We start from the raw sequence: 17,811 nt of genomic DNA, 5'->3' as shown, positions 1-17,811 counted from the left end.
GCAACAATTTTTTAAGACTTTAGTCAAATATCTCATTTAATTTCATCATTTACAAGCAAAGAACCCAGAGAGAAACAGGACAGAAGATATAAGATTTCCCCATTCAGAAACTTGGGTGTGTGCATTTCTCCTTCTCTATGTACAGTACGTAGCTAACGGGCCTAGACACAACAAATAGCATGCAACGTACTGATGTTCATCCAGAAGATGATGGGAGGGGGCAGGCCGGCAGGGGGCCGGCACTGTAGCACCAGAGACACGCCCTCCTGAACGATGATCGGCTCGTTTCTTTCCTTCGACCACAAGGGCGACCCTGAAGTGGTGGAGAGGAGCACACCTCATAAGTTAGATAGACCAAATACACATGAGGAAAACATGGTATACTGTACCAGTGTGTGGTTTCTACAGTCATCGAATGTCAACAAAAGGTCTGACAGAATAAGGGGACATGGAGTTCTGGCTATATGGAAGGAATGAGTTCTAGCTATATGGAATGAATGAGTTCTAGCTCTATGGAATTAATGAGTTCTGGCTACATGGAAATAGTGAGTTCTGGCTATATGGAATGAATGAGTTCTAGCTACATGGAAGGAATGAGTTCTAGCTACATGGAAGGAATGAGTTAAAGCTACATGGAAGGGATGAGTTCTAGCTACATGGAAGGAATGAGTTCTAGCTACATGGAAGGAATGCGTTCTAGCTACATGGAAGGAATGAGTTCTGGCTACATGGAAGGAATGAGTTCTGGCTACATGGAAGGAATGAGTTCTAGCTACATGGAAGGAATGAGTTCTAGCTACATGGAAGGGATGAGTTCTAGCTACATGGAAGGAATGAGTTCTAGCTACATGGAAGGAATGAGTTCTAGCTACATGGAAGGAATGAGTTTAAGCTACATGGAAGGAATGAGTTCTAGCTACATGGAAGTAGTGAGTTAAAGCTACACGGAAGGAATGAGTTCTAGCTACATGGAAGGAATGAGTTCTAGCTACATGGAAGGAATGCGTTCTAGCTACATGGAAGGAATGAGTTCAAGCTACTAAATCGCATCAAGCTAAAGGTGAAATAGGTGTATCCAGGTAACCATTATTATCATGCTGTCTTTCCACATGTTACCTTTACCTTCCATGAAGAGAGCATTGATGATGGAAAATACATCTTATTCGTGTCAAGAAAAGAGAGAAGAAAGATTGAATGGTCACACATCAGAGACACATCAGAGATGAGTTCAGTGGAGAACAGAGTGAGACAGACACGGGGTGATATGAGAGAGGTGAGATGTGAGAGGTGATATGAGAAGACCGAGAGGTGAGATATCGGAGAGACAGACTGGTGAAAGGCCCGGCGAGACTAAGAGAGAGCTGGAGAGAGAGGGAAGAAAATGAGAGAGGGAGACAGACAGAAAATGACGTTGAAAAGGTGAAAGCGATAACACATCTTAGAGATGCTTACTGGACTGTCTGATGACGATATTGTTTGATACTGCAGTCCCATGTTCGTTCCTGGCCGTACACTGGTACACCCCCTCATATGACTCAACCTTCTCTCCACTGATGTCCACCACCAGGGTGCCAGAGTGGGGTCGCATTGTGGCCTTGGGGTCCTGGTCAATGTCAAAGTGGGTCCCGTTCCTGGTCCACGAGAAGCTGTAAGTGGGTTGATGTCAATGTTAAGTGAACATCTAAATCCCTTTATCTGTCATTGTAGCAGAGTATTTTATATAGCTAATAAAGTGGCTAAGCAGTATATCTGTTTGGGATTTAGCCGACTACTCTGTCATTTGACACAAGTGCGAGCGGTACAACAACTGGCTTTGTGTGTGTGTGCGTGCGTGTGTGCACGTATACATGCGTATGTGCGTGTGTGTACCTGGGATGCGGCTTCCCCTTGGCATCACAGTGGATGACGATGTTCTCCCGAGGGTCGATGATGAAATCCTTGGGAGACTGGTGGGTTATGGTTGGTGGCTGCGGCACTACGGCAAGCACAGAGGGACACAGTCATATCAATCCCTGCCCTTCCTGCAGAGCTAAGTTTTCAACTGTTATTGATCAAGCACACAGCGAGCAGGGCTGCACCGGCTCACTACACTGAAATTGAATCGGGCTAAATTGCTGACCTAAACATTCAGATCAAATGATTGGATGACGGGAACATAAAAGCATGCAGGGGACTGAAGTACAGTCCTGGATAATCTGCTTCATAATCATCTTTCTTCAAACGTATTTCTCTCCAAAGAAACAGCAGACGGATGTGTTATTTCAAATAACTGATGTGAGGAATCATGCCTTTACGTGTTTTACGGGACATGACGTTTCCCTACTGAATCACAGCAAAACCACACCACACAAAAGGAGCAAACAAATCAACATCAACATGAGCACTGCATGCAAGTCAGACCAATGGTCAAATCCACTCAAATCCACTCAAATCCACACGGAGAAGCGCAAAACCAACAGAGACAATACAAGAAATCCCCCAAATTCACAACGCAAAGTGCTCAAGTCACAGTCTCTGTGGTCACACTGAATTGACACAGGCATGGTGACAGGGCAACTTAACTTACATCCTTCCAGAACTTTAGCTTTTCCCCCAAGAATCAGCATACATTTTTGGACATAATAAAGAGAGCCAGACATTAGTGTTGATAAGAATAACCCCCCTGTTGCTCCCCTTCAGAAGATGGTGGACAGAAGAAGAGTTAGTTACCTTTTCCAGACATTTGATCACTTCCAACACGGTCAATGATTCCTAACATTACTCACACAACATACAGTGGTTATATTTCCACATTATGACTTTGGTGTGGGTATGGGTCTCTAAGCACTTAAAACGACGAGAAAACCTACTCTTCTTACTCGGCGAAGGTATACAAATGTAATGAGGCAACAAGGTACGTGTTCATTAGAAAACCAAGTAGCCACGTTTTACAAAAAAGCCTTGGATCAATAAAGAATATTATTCTCACAACCTCTTACTGACTCATCTTACAGACTCTGTATCCATATCAATACAGCTTTGACTTTGAGAAGCAGCGAGGAAGAGTGAGGCCAAAGAGAGAGAGAGAGAGAGAGAGAGAGAGAGAAAGAGAAAGAGAAAGAGAGAAAGAGAGAAAGAGAGAAAGAAAAAGAGAGAGAGAGAGAGAGAGAGAGAGAGAGAGAGAGAGAGAGAGAGAGAGAGAGAGAGAGGAAGAGAGAGATAGAGGGAGAGGGGAAGAGAGAGATAGAGAGAGGGGGGAAGAGAGAGAGAGAGAGAGAGAGAGAGAGAGAGAGAGAGAGAGAGAGAGAGAGAGAGAGCGAGAGAGAGAGAGAGAGAGAGAGAGGAAGAGAGAGATAGAGGAGAGAGAGAGAGAGAGAGAGAGAGAGAGAGAGAGAGAGAGAGAGAGAGAGAGAGAGAGAGAGAGAGAGAGAGAGAGAGAGAGAGCGAGAGAGAGACTATGATGTGTTAAGTTCTTACGGTCTAGTGGGAGCCAACAGTTACAAAGAGATGACTCTTTCGAGGTTATTACACCCTCTTCCAGACTCCACATTGCTTGAATGTTCTTGACTGTGATGTGTTAATAGTTCTTACGGTCTAGTGGGACCTCCAGAGCGTTGCCGAGGTTACCCAGGAACAGCATCAGGAACACTGTTGCTCTCGCCCTCGTCCTCTCCATGATTGGTTGTCTGATGCAAAGGTCCTCCCCCAGACAGAGATAAGTCCCCCCTCTCCCCTCAATCAGAACCCCTCGGCCACGTGCACATTCACAACTAGAGAGAGAGAAAGAGAGAGTGGCAAAGGGGGAGAGAGGGAATGGCAGAAGGAGAGAGAGACAGAGAGAGAGAGAGACAGAGAGAAACAGAGAGAGACAGAGACAGAGAGAGAGAGAGACAGAGAGAAACAGAGAGAGACAGAGACAGACAGACAGAGACAGAGACAGAGACAGAGAGAGACAGAGACAGAGAGACAGAGACAAACAGAGAGAAACAGAGAGAGACAGAGACAGAGACAGAGAAACAGAGAGAGAGAGAGACAGAGACAGAGAGAGACAGAGAGAAACAGAGAGAGACAGAGACAGAGAGAAACAGAGAGAGACACAGAGAAACAGAGAGAGACAGAGAGAAACAGAGACAGAGAAACAGAGACAGAGAAACAGTGACAGAGAAACAGAGACAGAGAGACAGAGAGAAACAGAGAGAGACAGAGAGAAACAGAGACGGAGACAGAGAGAAACAGAGACAAAGACAGAGACAGAGAGGGAGAGAGAGAGACAGAGAGAGACAGAGAGAGACAGAGAGAAACAGAGACAGAGACAGAGACAGAGAGAAACAGAGAGAGACAGAGAGAAACAGAGAGAGACAGATACAGAGACAGAGAGAAACAGAGAGAGACAGAGAGAAACAGAGACAAAGACAGAGAGAAACAGAGACAAAGACAGAGACAGAGAGGGAGAGAGAGATGAATGGATACAAAAATAGAAGGGGGAGAGAACATACAGAAACATACATTATTGAGATGAAAACCAAATCCAGTATGTATGGTTGTAAAACAATCATGAATATGAGACTGTGACACATTTAAGAATTACAGTTATATCAGTATGTGAATGAGAAGGTCACAATTCACTCTAGAGAGACAGATATAGATGGCTGTTGCTGTGACTGTGGGTCGATGGCCCATGCCATGCAGATGGACTTGGCTGGGAGGCTGGGAGCTATCGTTTTGATCTAGATGTGTGTGTGTGTGTGTGTGTGTGTGTGTGTGTGTGTGTGTGTGTGTGTGTGTGTGTGTGTGTGTGTGTGTGTGTGTGTGTGTGTGTGTGTGTGTGTGTGTGTGTGTGTGTGTGTGTGTGTGTGTGTGTGTGTGTGTGTGTGTGTGTGTGTGTGATGTAGTGCACTGGAATAGGGAGTGACATGGCCCATATGGCTTCATTTAGCCCAGATAGTCACTGCAATGACGACAGTACCATTAGGCACCTGCCATATCGATTATATCAACCATCAACCTCAGACAACATCCTGCCAGTGTACAGACACTCTCTGCTCTCCTCTTTTCTCACTTTCTGTCTATCTATCTGTCTGACAAATTCTCTAAAACGAAATTGGAGGCGGCTTATGGTAGAGAAATTAACATTTAATAGCCTGGCAACAGCTCTGGTGGACATTCCTACAGTCAGCATGTCAATTGCACGCTTTCTCAAAACTTGAGACATTTGTGGCATTGTGTTGTGTGACAAAACGGCACCTTCTAGAGTGGCCTTTTATAGCGTCTCCAGCACAAGGTGCACCTGTGTAATGATCATGCTGTTTAATCAGCTTCTTGATATGCCACACCTATCAGGTGTATGAATTTTGTGCACAACATTTTAGAAAAATACACTTTTCGTGCATATGGACAATTTCAGCTCATTTAACCTGGGCCCAACACTTTACATATTGCGTTTATATTTTTTGTTAAGTATAGATTGGGGTTGAATTATATTAAAGGGGCAATCTGCGATATGTCCTGCTGTAACTATTAGCTGTCCCACAGCTTTATAGCAAAAATAATTACAGATTGTGTCTTTAAGTACAATGTAAACTTACATGAAGATGTGTTACATGAACATCACATGTGTCAGTATGAAGGGGTTTGGCTGTTGCTTAACAATGTAATTATGACACTATCCACCTGAAAGAAAGAAAGAAAGAAAGAAAGAAAGAAAGAAAGAAAGAAAGGAGAGAGAGAGAGAAAGAAAGAGACAGAACGAAAGCGACAGAGAGAGACAGACTGAGACAGATTGATATAGAGATGGAATTGCCAAAGCAAAAAAGGGAAAAATTGCTAAGATGATTCAGAATAGGAGAATAGGCTTAACAGTTGTCAGTTCCTGGACTGACAATCAAGGATTCTTCTAAATACCAGCCTCTTTCTCTTTCGTAAGCTTGGTAAGAGTTATTCACTCACGATTAGGAAGTGCTTTATTTAAAGAGAGTATCCTTGCATCTTACATAATTCAACAGTTGCAACAGTATCCCAAGTCATAACATAGTCTAGATACACTTGGTTCGCATGCACACCCTACCCTCAAACAGTGGAAATACTACACAGCTCTAAGGAAGAGAGTGAGACATTTTTGTGAATCAGAAATTGGAGTTATGACCTATTTTTCTCCTGCTGCCTTCCTGCCATCCTCCTCCTAAGGCGCCCCGGTGTGTGTCCCACTAAAGCCATAAAAATGGCACAGCTATTTTCTCAGCCTAGGCACAATGAAGAAGACTGCTCTGCTCTGTTATCTCAGCCTGTGATATTTGAATTGGGATTTTATAGGTGTGTTACTCAATAAAGGAATAATATAGTCCAATAAAACCAGCCCTGTTTCCGTCTGTCTTCATCTCCATCTTCCTGCCCCCCATGGCCGTAGGGTGAGTCAGGGGCCACGACTGGGGGAGTCTGGTAGTGAGGCCTCTGGGGGCTCAGCCCCAGACGGATTATACCCTTTTTCACACAATTGTTCAGATATTTTCATTTCACATAGTCCTTTCCGGCACGATTCCAGCAACTATGGCGGATGCTTAACCAGGCCAGGCCTGTAGGCGACAGCTCGGCTTGCCTTCGCTCGACTCAATAGTGGGAAATGGAATCAACCCGTACTGCTCCTCAGGCAGCTGATGTATTGGTTGGTCTGGAGTGATCAATTCAGGGCTAGTCCCAGCCCCCAGCAGCCCTGAGCGAATGGCTGGTGCCCGATAGAGTAACGCCGTAGCTAGCGGGAGGAAGATGAAGGAAGGGGTAGAGGAAGGGTTCATGTCTTCTCCTTGGCCCTGGCCGCTGCTCCCCCGGGGAGAAACCCTGTATTCGTCGCCTAAGGCAGACAATACCGGGGCTGTGCACCACGGCCGACAACAACAAGATCCATGGGAGCAATTTCATCAAGCTCATTTGCAATTGCTTGGGCCAGGAGGCCCTAGGAGCCCTGGACCTGAGTCCATAGCAGAAACGCAGCCTTTATATCAAGCTACAAAGTGCATATCTGCTCAGTCTCAAATTCGTTGTAGTAAAGCGCTGAATCCTCCGAATAAAGTTCATAATGAAAGAGACTGGACAATATACACGTGTGTGCAGAACAGATCACTTACTGTAAAAATCTGTTGTATCGTACCGGCCATGAGGTATCGTCAGCACGATCTTTATGCCAAGACAACTGAAGGTACGTTACAAACACCACACTGCGGAGGCCACTTTATTCATTTAAAGCCGTGAAAAGTAGCAGGAACTGGCTGATTTATAGTATCTAGTGAAAAAGACCAGGAGGACCGAATATGACAGGCCTGGATGAGGGAGAGAATAAATGTGTTAATTATAATTGGATGTGGAATCCCAAAGCCCCCTGGATTCTTATCTGAGAGGGAGCCATTGCTCTGAAGCCAACGCTCCGTACAGAATTAATTTCCCAAATTAATGAGGTGTAACAACTCTCCTCCAGCTGGTCAGTGGAGAGGGAGAGAAAAAGAGAAAGGAGGAAGAGAAAGAGAGAGGGGGAGTGGAGTGTGTGTGTGTGTGTGTGGGGGGGGTAATAATCCCTAGGAGAAGTGTTGCAGTGTGACAGTCTGGCTCCACCGGGCCCCATACCCCTCCACCCACAGTACGACCACTGGCAGGAGAAGTGGAGGACCAACCATGGGCTAGGGCCCTACTCGTCTCCTGAAAAGCAGAGTGCTTAAAACAAGCAGGCAAAGCACAACTTGTCTTCTCTCCGCTACCTGGGGATTGACACGTGAAAATGCCACGTAAAGGGGGAGCTATTGATAATTTCCTCCTGAGACGAGAGTCCTTCTGGATACACTTCCTCAACACTCTGTCTCCAAGAGGTCTTAAACGAGGAACTAGGGGGATGCTTTTCCCCATTTTCCCTATCTAATATTCGATACAAAATGATTGATGAGTTGTTTTTCCACATACAGTATGTCTACTGTGCAACATTTATTGTGATCTTAATGCAATACAGGTATTCAATTGGCCGGATGTACATGCCTCTAGAGGTTAGAGGCCCCTGGAGGTCGAGAAGTCGGTGTGTTATACAGTGGTGGAGGACCTGACGAAGATTAAACTCGTTATCTTTATTGTGCGTCTGATTAAATCCCAATGAGAGCATACCAGAGCTGGGGTCAATCCTTTTCTTCTTTTCTACTCATCTCCGCCAGATCTCCTCCACACCACAACCAACCTGGATCCAGAAACACCATCCCTACATCCCTCCCTCTAAAGCCTAAAGAACAGACATGTTTTTTGTGTTGTTTATTTTACATGCCGTATTGGGAGAAGAAAAAAAAGAATCAACGCTCACGACCGACTCCGCTGCCACCGCTGTGTGCCCCTCACACAAACACACCTAGAAACACCCACATGTACCACCCGGGGTCAAACAAACCCAACACTAGCCACTACCCTTAATGCCGAATGACGATGCCTTGACATTGCTCTTGTTCCACCCTATGCCCAGTGCTGACACAACCTCGGGAAGCCACGGTCTACAAAGCTCAGATGGCAGCAGACTGCTGAGGCAGTGGAACAGTGAGTAAAAGTTGTTGTCTAGAGCTGATGATGGCCCATGTAAACGCAGTATGCTAATGTGGCAGCAACTGTCAGTCTGCTATAAGCAGTGTTAAGAGATGCTTTTGACAGGGTGACTAGAGGAGACTGGTGAAAGTATCAATACAGTTGGGCAAAAAAGTATTTTAGTCAGCGACCAATTGTGCAAGTTCTCCCACTTAAAAAGATGAGAGAGGCCTGTAATTTTCATCATAGGTACACTTCAACTATGACAGACAAAATGAGAAAACAAATCCAGAAAATCACATAGTAGGATTTTTAATTAATTTATTTGCAAATTATGGTGGAAAATAAGTATTTGGTCAATAATAAAAGTTTATCTCAATACTTTGTTATATACCCTTTGTTGGCAATGACAGAGGTCAAACGTTTTCTGTAAGTCTTCACAAGGTTTTCACACACTATTGCTGGTATTTTTGCCCATTCCTCCATGCATATCTCCTCTAGAGCAGTGATGTTTTGGGGCTGTTGCTGGGCAACACAGACTTTCAACTCCCTCCAAAGATTGTCTATGGGGTTGAGATCTGGAGATTGGCTAGGCCACTCCAGGACCTTGAAATTCTTCTTACGAAGCCACTCCTTCGTTGCCCGGGCGGTGTGTTTGGGATCATTGTCATGCTGAAAGACCCAGCCACGTTTCATCTTTAATGCCCTTGCTGATGGAAGGAGGTTCACTCAAAATCTCACGATACATGGCCCCATTCATTCTTTTCATTACACGGATCAGTCATCCTGGTCCCTTTGCAGAAAAACAGCCCCAAAGCATGATGTTTCCACCCCCATGCTTCACAGTAGGTATGGTGTTCTTTGGATGCAACTCAGCATTCTTTGTCCTCCAAACACGACGAGTTGAGTTTTTACCAAAAAGTTTTATTTTGGTTTCATCTGACCATATGACATTCTCCCAATCTTCTTCTGGATCATCCAAATGTACTGGCTTAAGCAGGGGGACACGTCTGGCACTGCAGGATTTGAGTCCCTGGCGGCATAGTGTGTTACTGGTGGTAGGCTTTGTTACTTTGGTCCCAGCTCTCTGCAGGTCATTCACTAGGTCCCCCGCGTGGTTCTGGGATTTTTGCTCAACGTTCTTGTGATCATTTTGACCCCACGGGGTGAGGTCGTGCGTGGAGCCCCAGATAGAGGGAGATTATCAGTGGTCTTGTATGTCTTCCATTTCCTAATAATGGCTCCCACAGTTGATTTCTTCAAACCAAGCTGCTTACCTATTGCATATTCAGTCTTCACAGCCTGGTGCAGGTCTACAATTTTGTTTCTGGTGTCCTTTGACAGCTCTTTGGTCTTGGCCATAGTGGAGTTTGGAGTGTGACTGTTTGAGGTTGAGGACAGGTGTCTTTTATACTGATAACAAGTACAAACAGGTGCCATTAATACAAGTAATGAGTGGAGGACAGAGGAGCCTCTTAAAGAAGAAGTTACAGGTCTGTGAGAGCCAGAAATCTTGCTTGTTTGTAGGTGACCAAATACTTATTTTCCACCATAATTTGCAAATAAATTCTGGATTTATTTTTCTAATTTTGTATGTCATAGTTGAAGTGTACCTATGATGAAAATTACAGGCCTCTCTCATATTTTTAAGTGGGAGAACTTGCACAATTGGTGGCTGACTAAATACTTTTTTGCCCCACTGTATATACTTCTATATTATTCTAAGTATAATTGAACTAAAGCAGGACATGAAGTTGAATTAGACTTCTCCATCTGCTTTCTAATGAGAGAGAGGACTACAGGCTTCCATTCGTAAAACGAATGACTAGTACTAATTACTAATAGTAAACCTAAAGGCATCGTAACACTAGCAGCAACTAGTAACACTATAAACACTACAGTAATAATAATAATAATATATGCCATTTAGCAGACGCTTTTATCCAAAGCGACTTACAGTCATGTGTGCATACATTCTACGTATGGGTGGAATCGAACCCACTACCCTGGCGTTACAAGCGCCATGCTCTACCAACTGAGCTACAGAAGGACCACACACAGTAACTAGTAACTAGTGATTGAGTGCTTTCTAATGAGAGTAGAAGCTAAACCATTACTACAACTAACTGAACAGGTTATTAAGTAACTACCGACAACACTACAGTAACACTACTAGTAACTAGTGATGGAGTGCTTTCTAATGTGAGTGGAAACTAAACCATTACTACAACTAACTGAACAGGTTATTAAGTAACTACCGACAACACTACAGTAACACTACTAGTAACTAGTGATTGAGTGCTTCTAATGTGAGTGGAAACTAAACCATTACTACAACTAACTGAACAGGTTATTAAAGTAACTACCGACAACACTACAGTAACACTACTAGTAACTAGTGATTGAGTGCTTTCTAATATGAGTGGAAATTAAACCATTACTACAACTAACTGAACAGGTTATTAAGTAACTACCGACAACACTACAGTAACACTACTAGTAACTAGTGATTGAGTGCTTTCTAATGTGAGTGGAAACTAAACCATTACTACAACTAACTGAACAGGTTATTAAGTAACTACCGACAACACTACTAGTAACTAGTGATGGAGTGCTTTCTAATGTGAGTGGAAACTAAACCATTACTACAACTAACTGAACAGGTTATTAAGTAACTACCGACAACACTACAGTAACACTACTAGTAACTAGTGATGGAGTGCTTTCTAATGTGAGTGGAAACTAAACCATTACTACAACTAACTGAACAGGTTATTAAGTAACTACCGACAACACTACAGTAACACTACTAGTAACTAGTGATGGAGTGCTTTCTAATGTGAGTGGAAACTAAACCATTACTACAACTAACTGAACAGGTTATTAAGTAACTACCGACAACACTACAGGCATTGAGTGGTCTGTTATTTCAACGTAAATCATTAGTGTCAACTAGCTGAGAGGCCAACAGCAATTGCTGTCCAGTTCACCATTCATTCAATTACCCAGATCTCTCTTTCTTCTTTCTTGTATTCTGCTCCTTATTCCAGGGAAACACTCGGCCCTTGTGTTCAATGCTGCATTGAGCTGTATGGGATCACCTACAACCACACACACACACACACGCACACACACACTGAGATGGCCTCTTCAATTAGCCCATTGTCCTTTTCCCAGAGAGAGCCACTTCACAGTCCCCAAACTAATTGGTTTTGTGCACATGTCAGAGGGTGTTAGTGTGTGTGTGTTTTGCACATGTCAGAGGCTCAGCACCACCACAGCAAATGGAGCAGTACACACTGCCGGTGGAAGGTGAGGGTCAGACCTGGTACATAGCCCTCCGTTACACAGACCTGGTACATAGCCCTCCGTTACACAGACCTGGTACATAGCCCTCCGTTACACAGACCTGGTACATAGCCCTCCGTTACACAGACCTGGTACATAGCCCTCCGTTACACAGACCTGGTACATAGCCCTCCGTTACACAGACCTGGTACATAGCCCTCCGTTACACAGACCTGGTACATAGCCCTCCGTTACACAGACCTGGTACATAGCCCTCTGTTACACAGACATGGTACATATCCCTCCGTTACACAGACCTGGTACATAGCCCTCCGTTACACAGACCTGGTACATAGCCCTCTGTTACACAGACCTGGTACATAGCCCTCCGTTACACAGACCTGGTACATAGCCCTCTGTTACATAGACATGGTACATATCCCTCCGTTACACAGACCTGGTACATAGCCCTCCGTTACACAGACCTGGTACATAGCCCTCTGTTACACAGAAATGGTACATAGCCCTCCGTTACACAGACCTGGTACATAGCACTCCGTTGCACAAAGACAGCTCGGTGGACACGGGACAGTTCACACAACAGACAGAGTCGACCATGAACCGACAGGGGAACGGGATTTTACCAGGCTACCCTCTGAATGTAATGTAGTGAGAGAAGAGTGAGAGAGAGAGAGAGAGAGAGAGAGAGAGAGAGAGAGAGAGAGAGAGAGCACAGAGAAACGCTCGATTAAACTTGACTTAATGTTACAATTTATATGCTAAGCATGAGATGATTCGGCATTGTGTCCCAGACAATATGATGCATTAACAAGAACAGTCAAATAATCAGTACCCTACCAACAGCAACTTACTGTACTCGGTGCTGTGGCTCATAAGGAAATAAAGAGAAATTCTGCAAAACGGTCCTAATTAACTCCAATAATCATCACTAGTGACAACCCATGCAATCAGACATTGGTTTATGAGTCTCTGTTTGGCAGTAAAAACACCACAAGGTTTCCCGTACTACCGGTGACAGAATGAGGGAGCATCAAAATGATGACAACGTCTCCCCGGTCACAGAATGCAATCAGGGTCGTGATGGGATCGAGGAAGCAGGATATGGTCTGGAATATATTTCTGACATTCGTGTTACAGGATTATACATCAAGTGTACGACTGTGTCGACAGTTACACACTACCGTTCAAAAGTTTGGGGTCACTTAGAAATGTCCTTGTTTTTTAAAGGAAAAACACTTTTTTTGTCCATTGAAATAACATCAAATTGATAAGAAATACAGTGTAGACATTGTTAATTTTGTAAATGACTATTGTAGCTGGAAACGGCTGATTTTTTTATTGAATATCTACATAGGTATACAGAGGCCCATTATCAGCAACCATCACTCCTGTGTTCCAATAGCACATTGTGTTAGCTAATCCCAGGTTAACATTTTAAAACGCTAATTGATCATTAGAAAACCCTTTTGCAATTTTGTTAGCACAGTTGAAAACTGTTGTTCTGATTAAAGAAACAATAAAACTGGCCTTTAGACTAGTTGAGTATCTGGGTCATCAGCATTTGTGAGTTCAATTACAGGCTCAAAATGGCCAAGAAACAAAGACCTTTCTTCTGAAACTCGTCAGACTATTCTGGTTCTCAGAAATGAAGGCTATTCCATGCGAGAAATTGCCAAGAAACTGAAGATCTCGTTCAACGCTGTGTACTATTCCCTTCATAGAACAGAGCAAACTGGCTCTAACCAGAATAGAAAGAGGAGTGGGAGGCCCCGGGGGTCCAGTTTGAGAAACAGATGCCTCACAAGTCCTCAAGTGGCAGCTACATAAAATAGTACCCACAAAACACCAGTCTCAATGTCTTCCCAGGATGCTGGCCTTCTAGGCAGAGTTCCTCTGTCCAGTGTCTGTGTTATTTTGCCCATCTTAATCTTTTCTTTTTATAGGCCAGTCTGAGATAGGGCTTTTTCTTTGCAACTCTGCCTAGAAGGCCAGCATCCCGGAGTCGCCTCTTCACTGTTGACGTTGAGACGGGTGTTTTGCTTGTACTATTAGAAGCACAGACAGAACTCTTGTTAACGGGTATGCACAAAAACACAAGAAAGAGCGAGAGCTCCAAATGACATTTAAACTACTCAATCAGTGTGAGGAGTGAAGTCTCTGATGGGCATTGACTAGAGCAGTGAAGTCAGGTATAGTCAGGATTGCTGAGAGGTGAGAGTCAGTAAGAGATGATTTTCAAACAGCTCTTTCTTGTTAGGGCAAAGTATTACTGCAGAGTCAATTAAACATTCTTTAATGAATTCGCCCTTAGCGAATGGCTTGCTATGTTGAGCAATTTTGTGGAACAGTACATAGCTCGCTCTCACAATTCTGTTGTTCGCTGAATGCAAATTTGTGAAAAGTCGTTGCTGCTTTTGCAACTGAGAAAGCAACTATTTCGATGCACTCGCCCTCTGCTCAGAAGACATATTCCTGTATTTCTCTGCATGCTTCGTCTGGAAGTGTCGGGACAATTTGTAGTCTTTCTAGACAGCGATGCTCTCTTTGCACACTAAGCACACTGCTTTCCCTGATACCTCAATAAAGAAATATGTCCACTCTTGCTGGAACAACTTTTTAATTTTTTTTTTATCTTCGAAATCTTTAAAAAATATATATTTGTAACTGTGACGTGTGTCAGCTTGTCAATCACTGTCTGTCCTTGAGAAGTTGTTATTTATACGTGCCTTCAAAATAAAAGTCCCACAAGCGGTGGGAGTTAAATCATGACATAAAGGCGAGTATTCTTTGGGCTTTTAATTTGAATAACAAATATGCTTTCAAAACTCTACTGTCGCAAATTCTTTATGTGATCTGAACATGATTCTGCGGGAGGTATTGGATCAGATCGCGGGCCGGCCTTTACCCAGTCATATCTCTCTCTCTCTCTCTCTCTCTCTCTCTCTCTCGCTCTCTCTCTCTCTCTCTCGCTCTCTCTCTCTCTCTGGCCCCTTATCTGTGGAAACAGCATCCCAATGGAAATTTCATGGACCCGGTATCAGCATATGTTACTCATAATCCTCCTCATTAGGTTTTACAATTGGGGGGGGTATGCAAATAAGTCCTGTTGTCAAGGGAGGCCCACAGTGGACACAGAGCTATGACTACACCGTACAGGACTGAACAATAAAACACTTCACACTGAACAATAAAACATCTTTATTCAGTTACCAACAACAACAAACATGTTATTTGTATCCTCTCATTTTCCCTTGCTGTTCTACATGGATATGTGAACCGATATGGCCACGTGAAAAATCCTGAGCAGAATCATTTCTGAATGCTTTACTAAGCCATTCTTTTTTCCACTTTACATTTGTCAATAATGCAGTACCTACACAGGCTAGTAAGGGCATTAGTGCTACAGGTTGAGTTCTATAGACTGCATTACCACCTCTCGTTAGAGCAGGTTAACGGGAGACCAGTGTTAATGTGAACACAGTGTGTCGGTGTCCCACATCGTGTTGTTACCTCCCCTCTATAGAAAACACACATTGGCATTCACTAAGCTTCCCCCACCTCCCACTACACACATACGCGCACGCACAAACGCTCGCGCACACACACACACACATGCTCGAGCACACACACACACACAAACACTCTCTCTCTCTCTCTCTCTCTCTCTCTCAGATTCCCCTCCACCCAATGCCAATCAGCAGAGCCACTTTAGTGAGAAGCCTCTTTGTATTCAGGTGAGAGATGTGCCGCTCTGTCAGGGCACGCACACACACACACACACACACACACACACACACACGCACACACACACACACACACGCACGCACACACACACACACACACGCACACACACATTACAGAGAGAGGCAATCACTGCCTGTTCAATCTGAATGGAACATGATAGCATTTGCTTTCATCTCATCCTGTCACCATTTCAATAGCTCAATAACAGCATCCTCCTGTAGCAGTCAGTCATGTCCTCACATACAAATGATGCTCTAACATTCCAGCCATATCTCTGGGAGAGATGGCTATTTTTTCAGAGCAGCAAAAAAATGAAAAGATGATGACCTCGGTGTTCCTGAACAGGCTGTCAATACGATAATCACGAGGAGGCAAATGTTAGCTAATGATCTATTTGATGGCAGGTAATGAAATAGTGGTAACTGCAGATTGCTGCAACGATGAGCCCCTGACTGTAGCCTTTGTACATTAGTCTGACTCCTGCCTCTTACACAGTATCTCAATAAGGGAGAATGGAGCGACCCGAGACACTACAGAAAGGCAGTCATTAAAAGCAGATTAAGAATCAGAGGAAGGAGGCTGTGGATCTGAACTTGACCTTCGATAGAGGGTCCCCACACTGTAATTACTAGGAGAGGGTCTGCTATCCCTGACAAGTCAATGAGACTGAACGGACCCGGGTGTGTGTGTGTGTGTGTGTGTGTGTGTGTGTGTGTGTGTGTGTGTGTGTGTGTGTGTGTGTGTGTGTGTGTGTGTGTGTGTGTGTGTGTGTGTGTGTGTGTGTGTGTGTGTGCACGAGAGAGAGAGAGAGAGAGGGAGTCTGGTCCTGTCTGGTGTGAGAGAGTGAGAACAATGTTTTATTCAGGATTTGTGTCTAATAGGATCCTGGTGTGTGTGTGGATCTTAAGCACATTAGGACTGGTGTCTGGGGTGTGGAGTGTGGACAGCATGACTGTGTTAAGGGTAAAAGCATTCATATGCTGAGCAGTGGCAGAACATTACCATACACAAACACAGGAGGAGAAGGAGGGAGTAGGGAGGAATGCATATGGACTGGACTATCATCAGTTGAATAGTTTGGGAACTTCTTTTGCAGTTCAGAAAAACAAGCCCTTTTTACAACCCTACTCTACGATACCCTACTTGTCAGTGTGTGAATAGTTTAAAAAAGCTTACTTCACAAACAAAATGGCACACAAAAACATCTCAGCAAGGAATAAAGGTTGAGGGAAATGCATTGCAAGTCTTTGAGAAGACTCGTACAAAACACGTCACTGGCTTTGTTACAGGGCAAGCCGACATCTGGACTTGGAGGACATTGCGAGCGAGTACAACAAAAAGGTTTGTTTACTACGCAGTATGACACTTGTGACTCTCCAAATGTCGCAATGTCAAAGCCGCCTGAAAATTGCGGGGCACTCACTCGGGTGTCGAAGGACTGGGACCACTCAAGACTAAAGTCTCTCCTTCAAAACAGCATCTGAGGAGCTGCTAGTGGAATAGCACTGTCAAACGGCACTCTGTATCCATGGCAGCCCACTGCTACTCTCAGATCTCCATACCTACAGAGATCTTTCATCAGGCACAGACATATGAAGACAGACACCCAAAGCCGCGGACAGACAAAGACTCCGTTTCTCAACTCACCCGAAAAGTTGGAAGAAAAGAAAACTGTACACATGACATCTGTGCCCCCGACCGCGCCCACTAAAAACTCTTCAACTTCCTCAATAGCGGTGTGATTAAAATCTTCGTTCCCTAACTAAGACGTTCTGAAACAGCGGCGGCTTATTCTCTGATGGGCGGAAGCCTCTCGGGAAGGGAGCCAATATGGGGAGTCTGGTTGAAGCTTAGGTCTATGACAGAAAGGCTATGGCGAGACAAGAGAGGAGGAAGCAGAGGTCCTAGTGGTCTTAGATACACAACGACAACCTTCAATGAGGATGCTATGTATGATCGCAATTCCCATTTTGTCCGGACTATTTTGTCACGCCGATTTGCCTTCCATGATGTTATGCATTATAGGCTTCATAGCAGTTCCCATTTCTCATTTTTCCTTTGTTTCATAGCAATTGCTATGATCTCATTTTTCTTATCCCCATTGTCGGTAGTAAATCGGCTATTTTGTAGGTTGTGTGTGAATTACATTCTTGATGGCTGCTGTGTGCTGCGGGTCGACGGTTAACATAACGTAGCTTGGACCTTCCAGTACAGTCCTGTATCAAAGGGCATTATTTTAAC

The 17,811-nt window shown here is 44.2% G+C and overlaps 1 protein-coding gene across 20 annotated transcripts in view; it reads right to left on the bottom strand.

Moving 5' to 3' along the window:
* Window positions 1-17,811, bottom strand: part of LOC118400879 (neuronal cell adhesion molecule-like) — a 112,330-nt gene that overhangs the window by 25,352 nt on the left and 69,167 nt on the right. For 9 of the 20 annotated variants that reach the window (XM_052474672.1, XM_052474675.1, XM_052474683.1 and 6 more), the window contains exons 3-5: window positions 1,870-1,975; window positions 1,453-1,646; window positions 191-313 (exon numbers count right to left, since the gene is read on the bottom strand). In XM_052474672.1, coding sequence (XP_052330632.1) covers window positions 191-313; window positions 1,453-1,646; window positions 1,870-1,975 — 423 coding nt within the window. Of the gene's footprint in view, window positions 1-190; window positions 314-1,452; window positions 1,647-1,869; window positions 1,976-2,566; window positions 2,585-3,570; window positions 3,750-17,811 lie in introns of those variants that run through there. The other 11 variants (XM_052474678.1, XM_052474686.1, XM_052474681.1 and 8 more) reach the window with 2 other exon arrangements.

The sequence above is a fragment of the Oncorhynchus keta genome, chromosome 22 (assembly GCF_023373465.1).
Source record: "Oncorhynchus keta strain PuntledgeMale-10-30-2019 chromosome 22, Oket_V2, whole genome shotgun sequence".
NCBI lineage: Eukaryota > Metazoa > Chordata > Actinopteri > Salmoniformes > Salmonidae > Oncorhynchus > Oncorhynchus keta.
The sequence above is the reverse complement of the archived record's forward strand: the minus strand, read 5'-3'. Positions and strand labels throughout refer to the sequence as shown.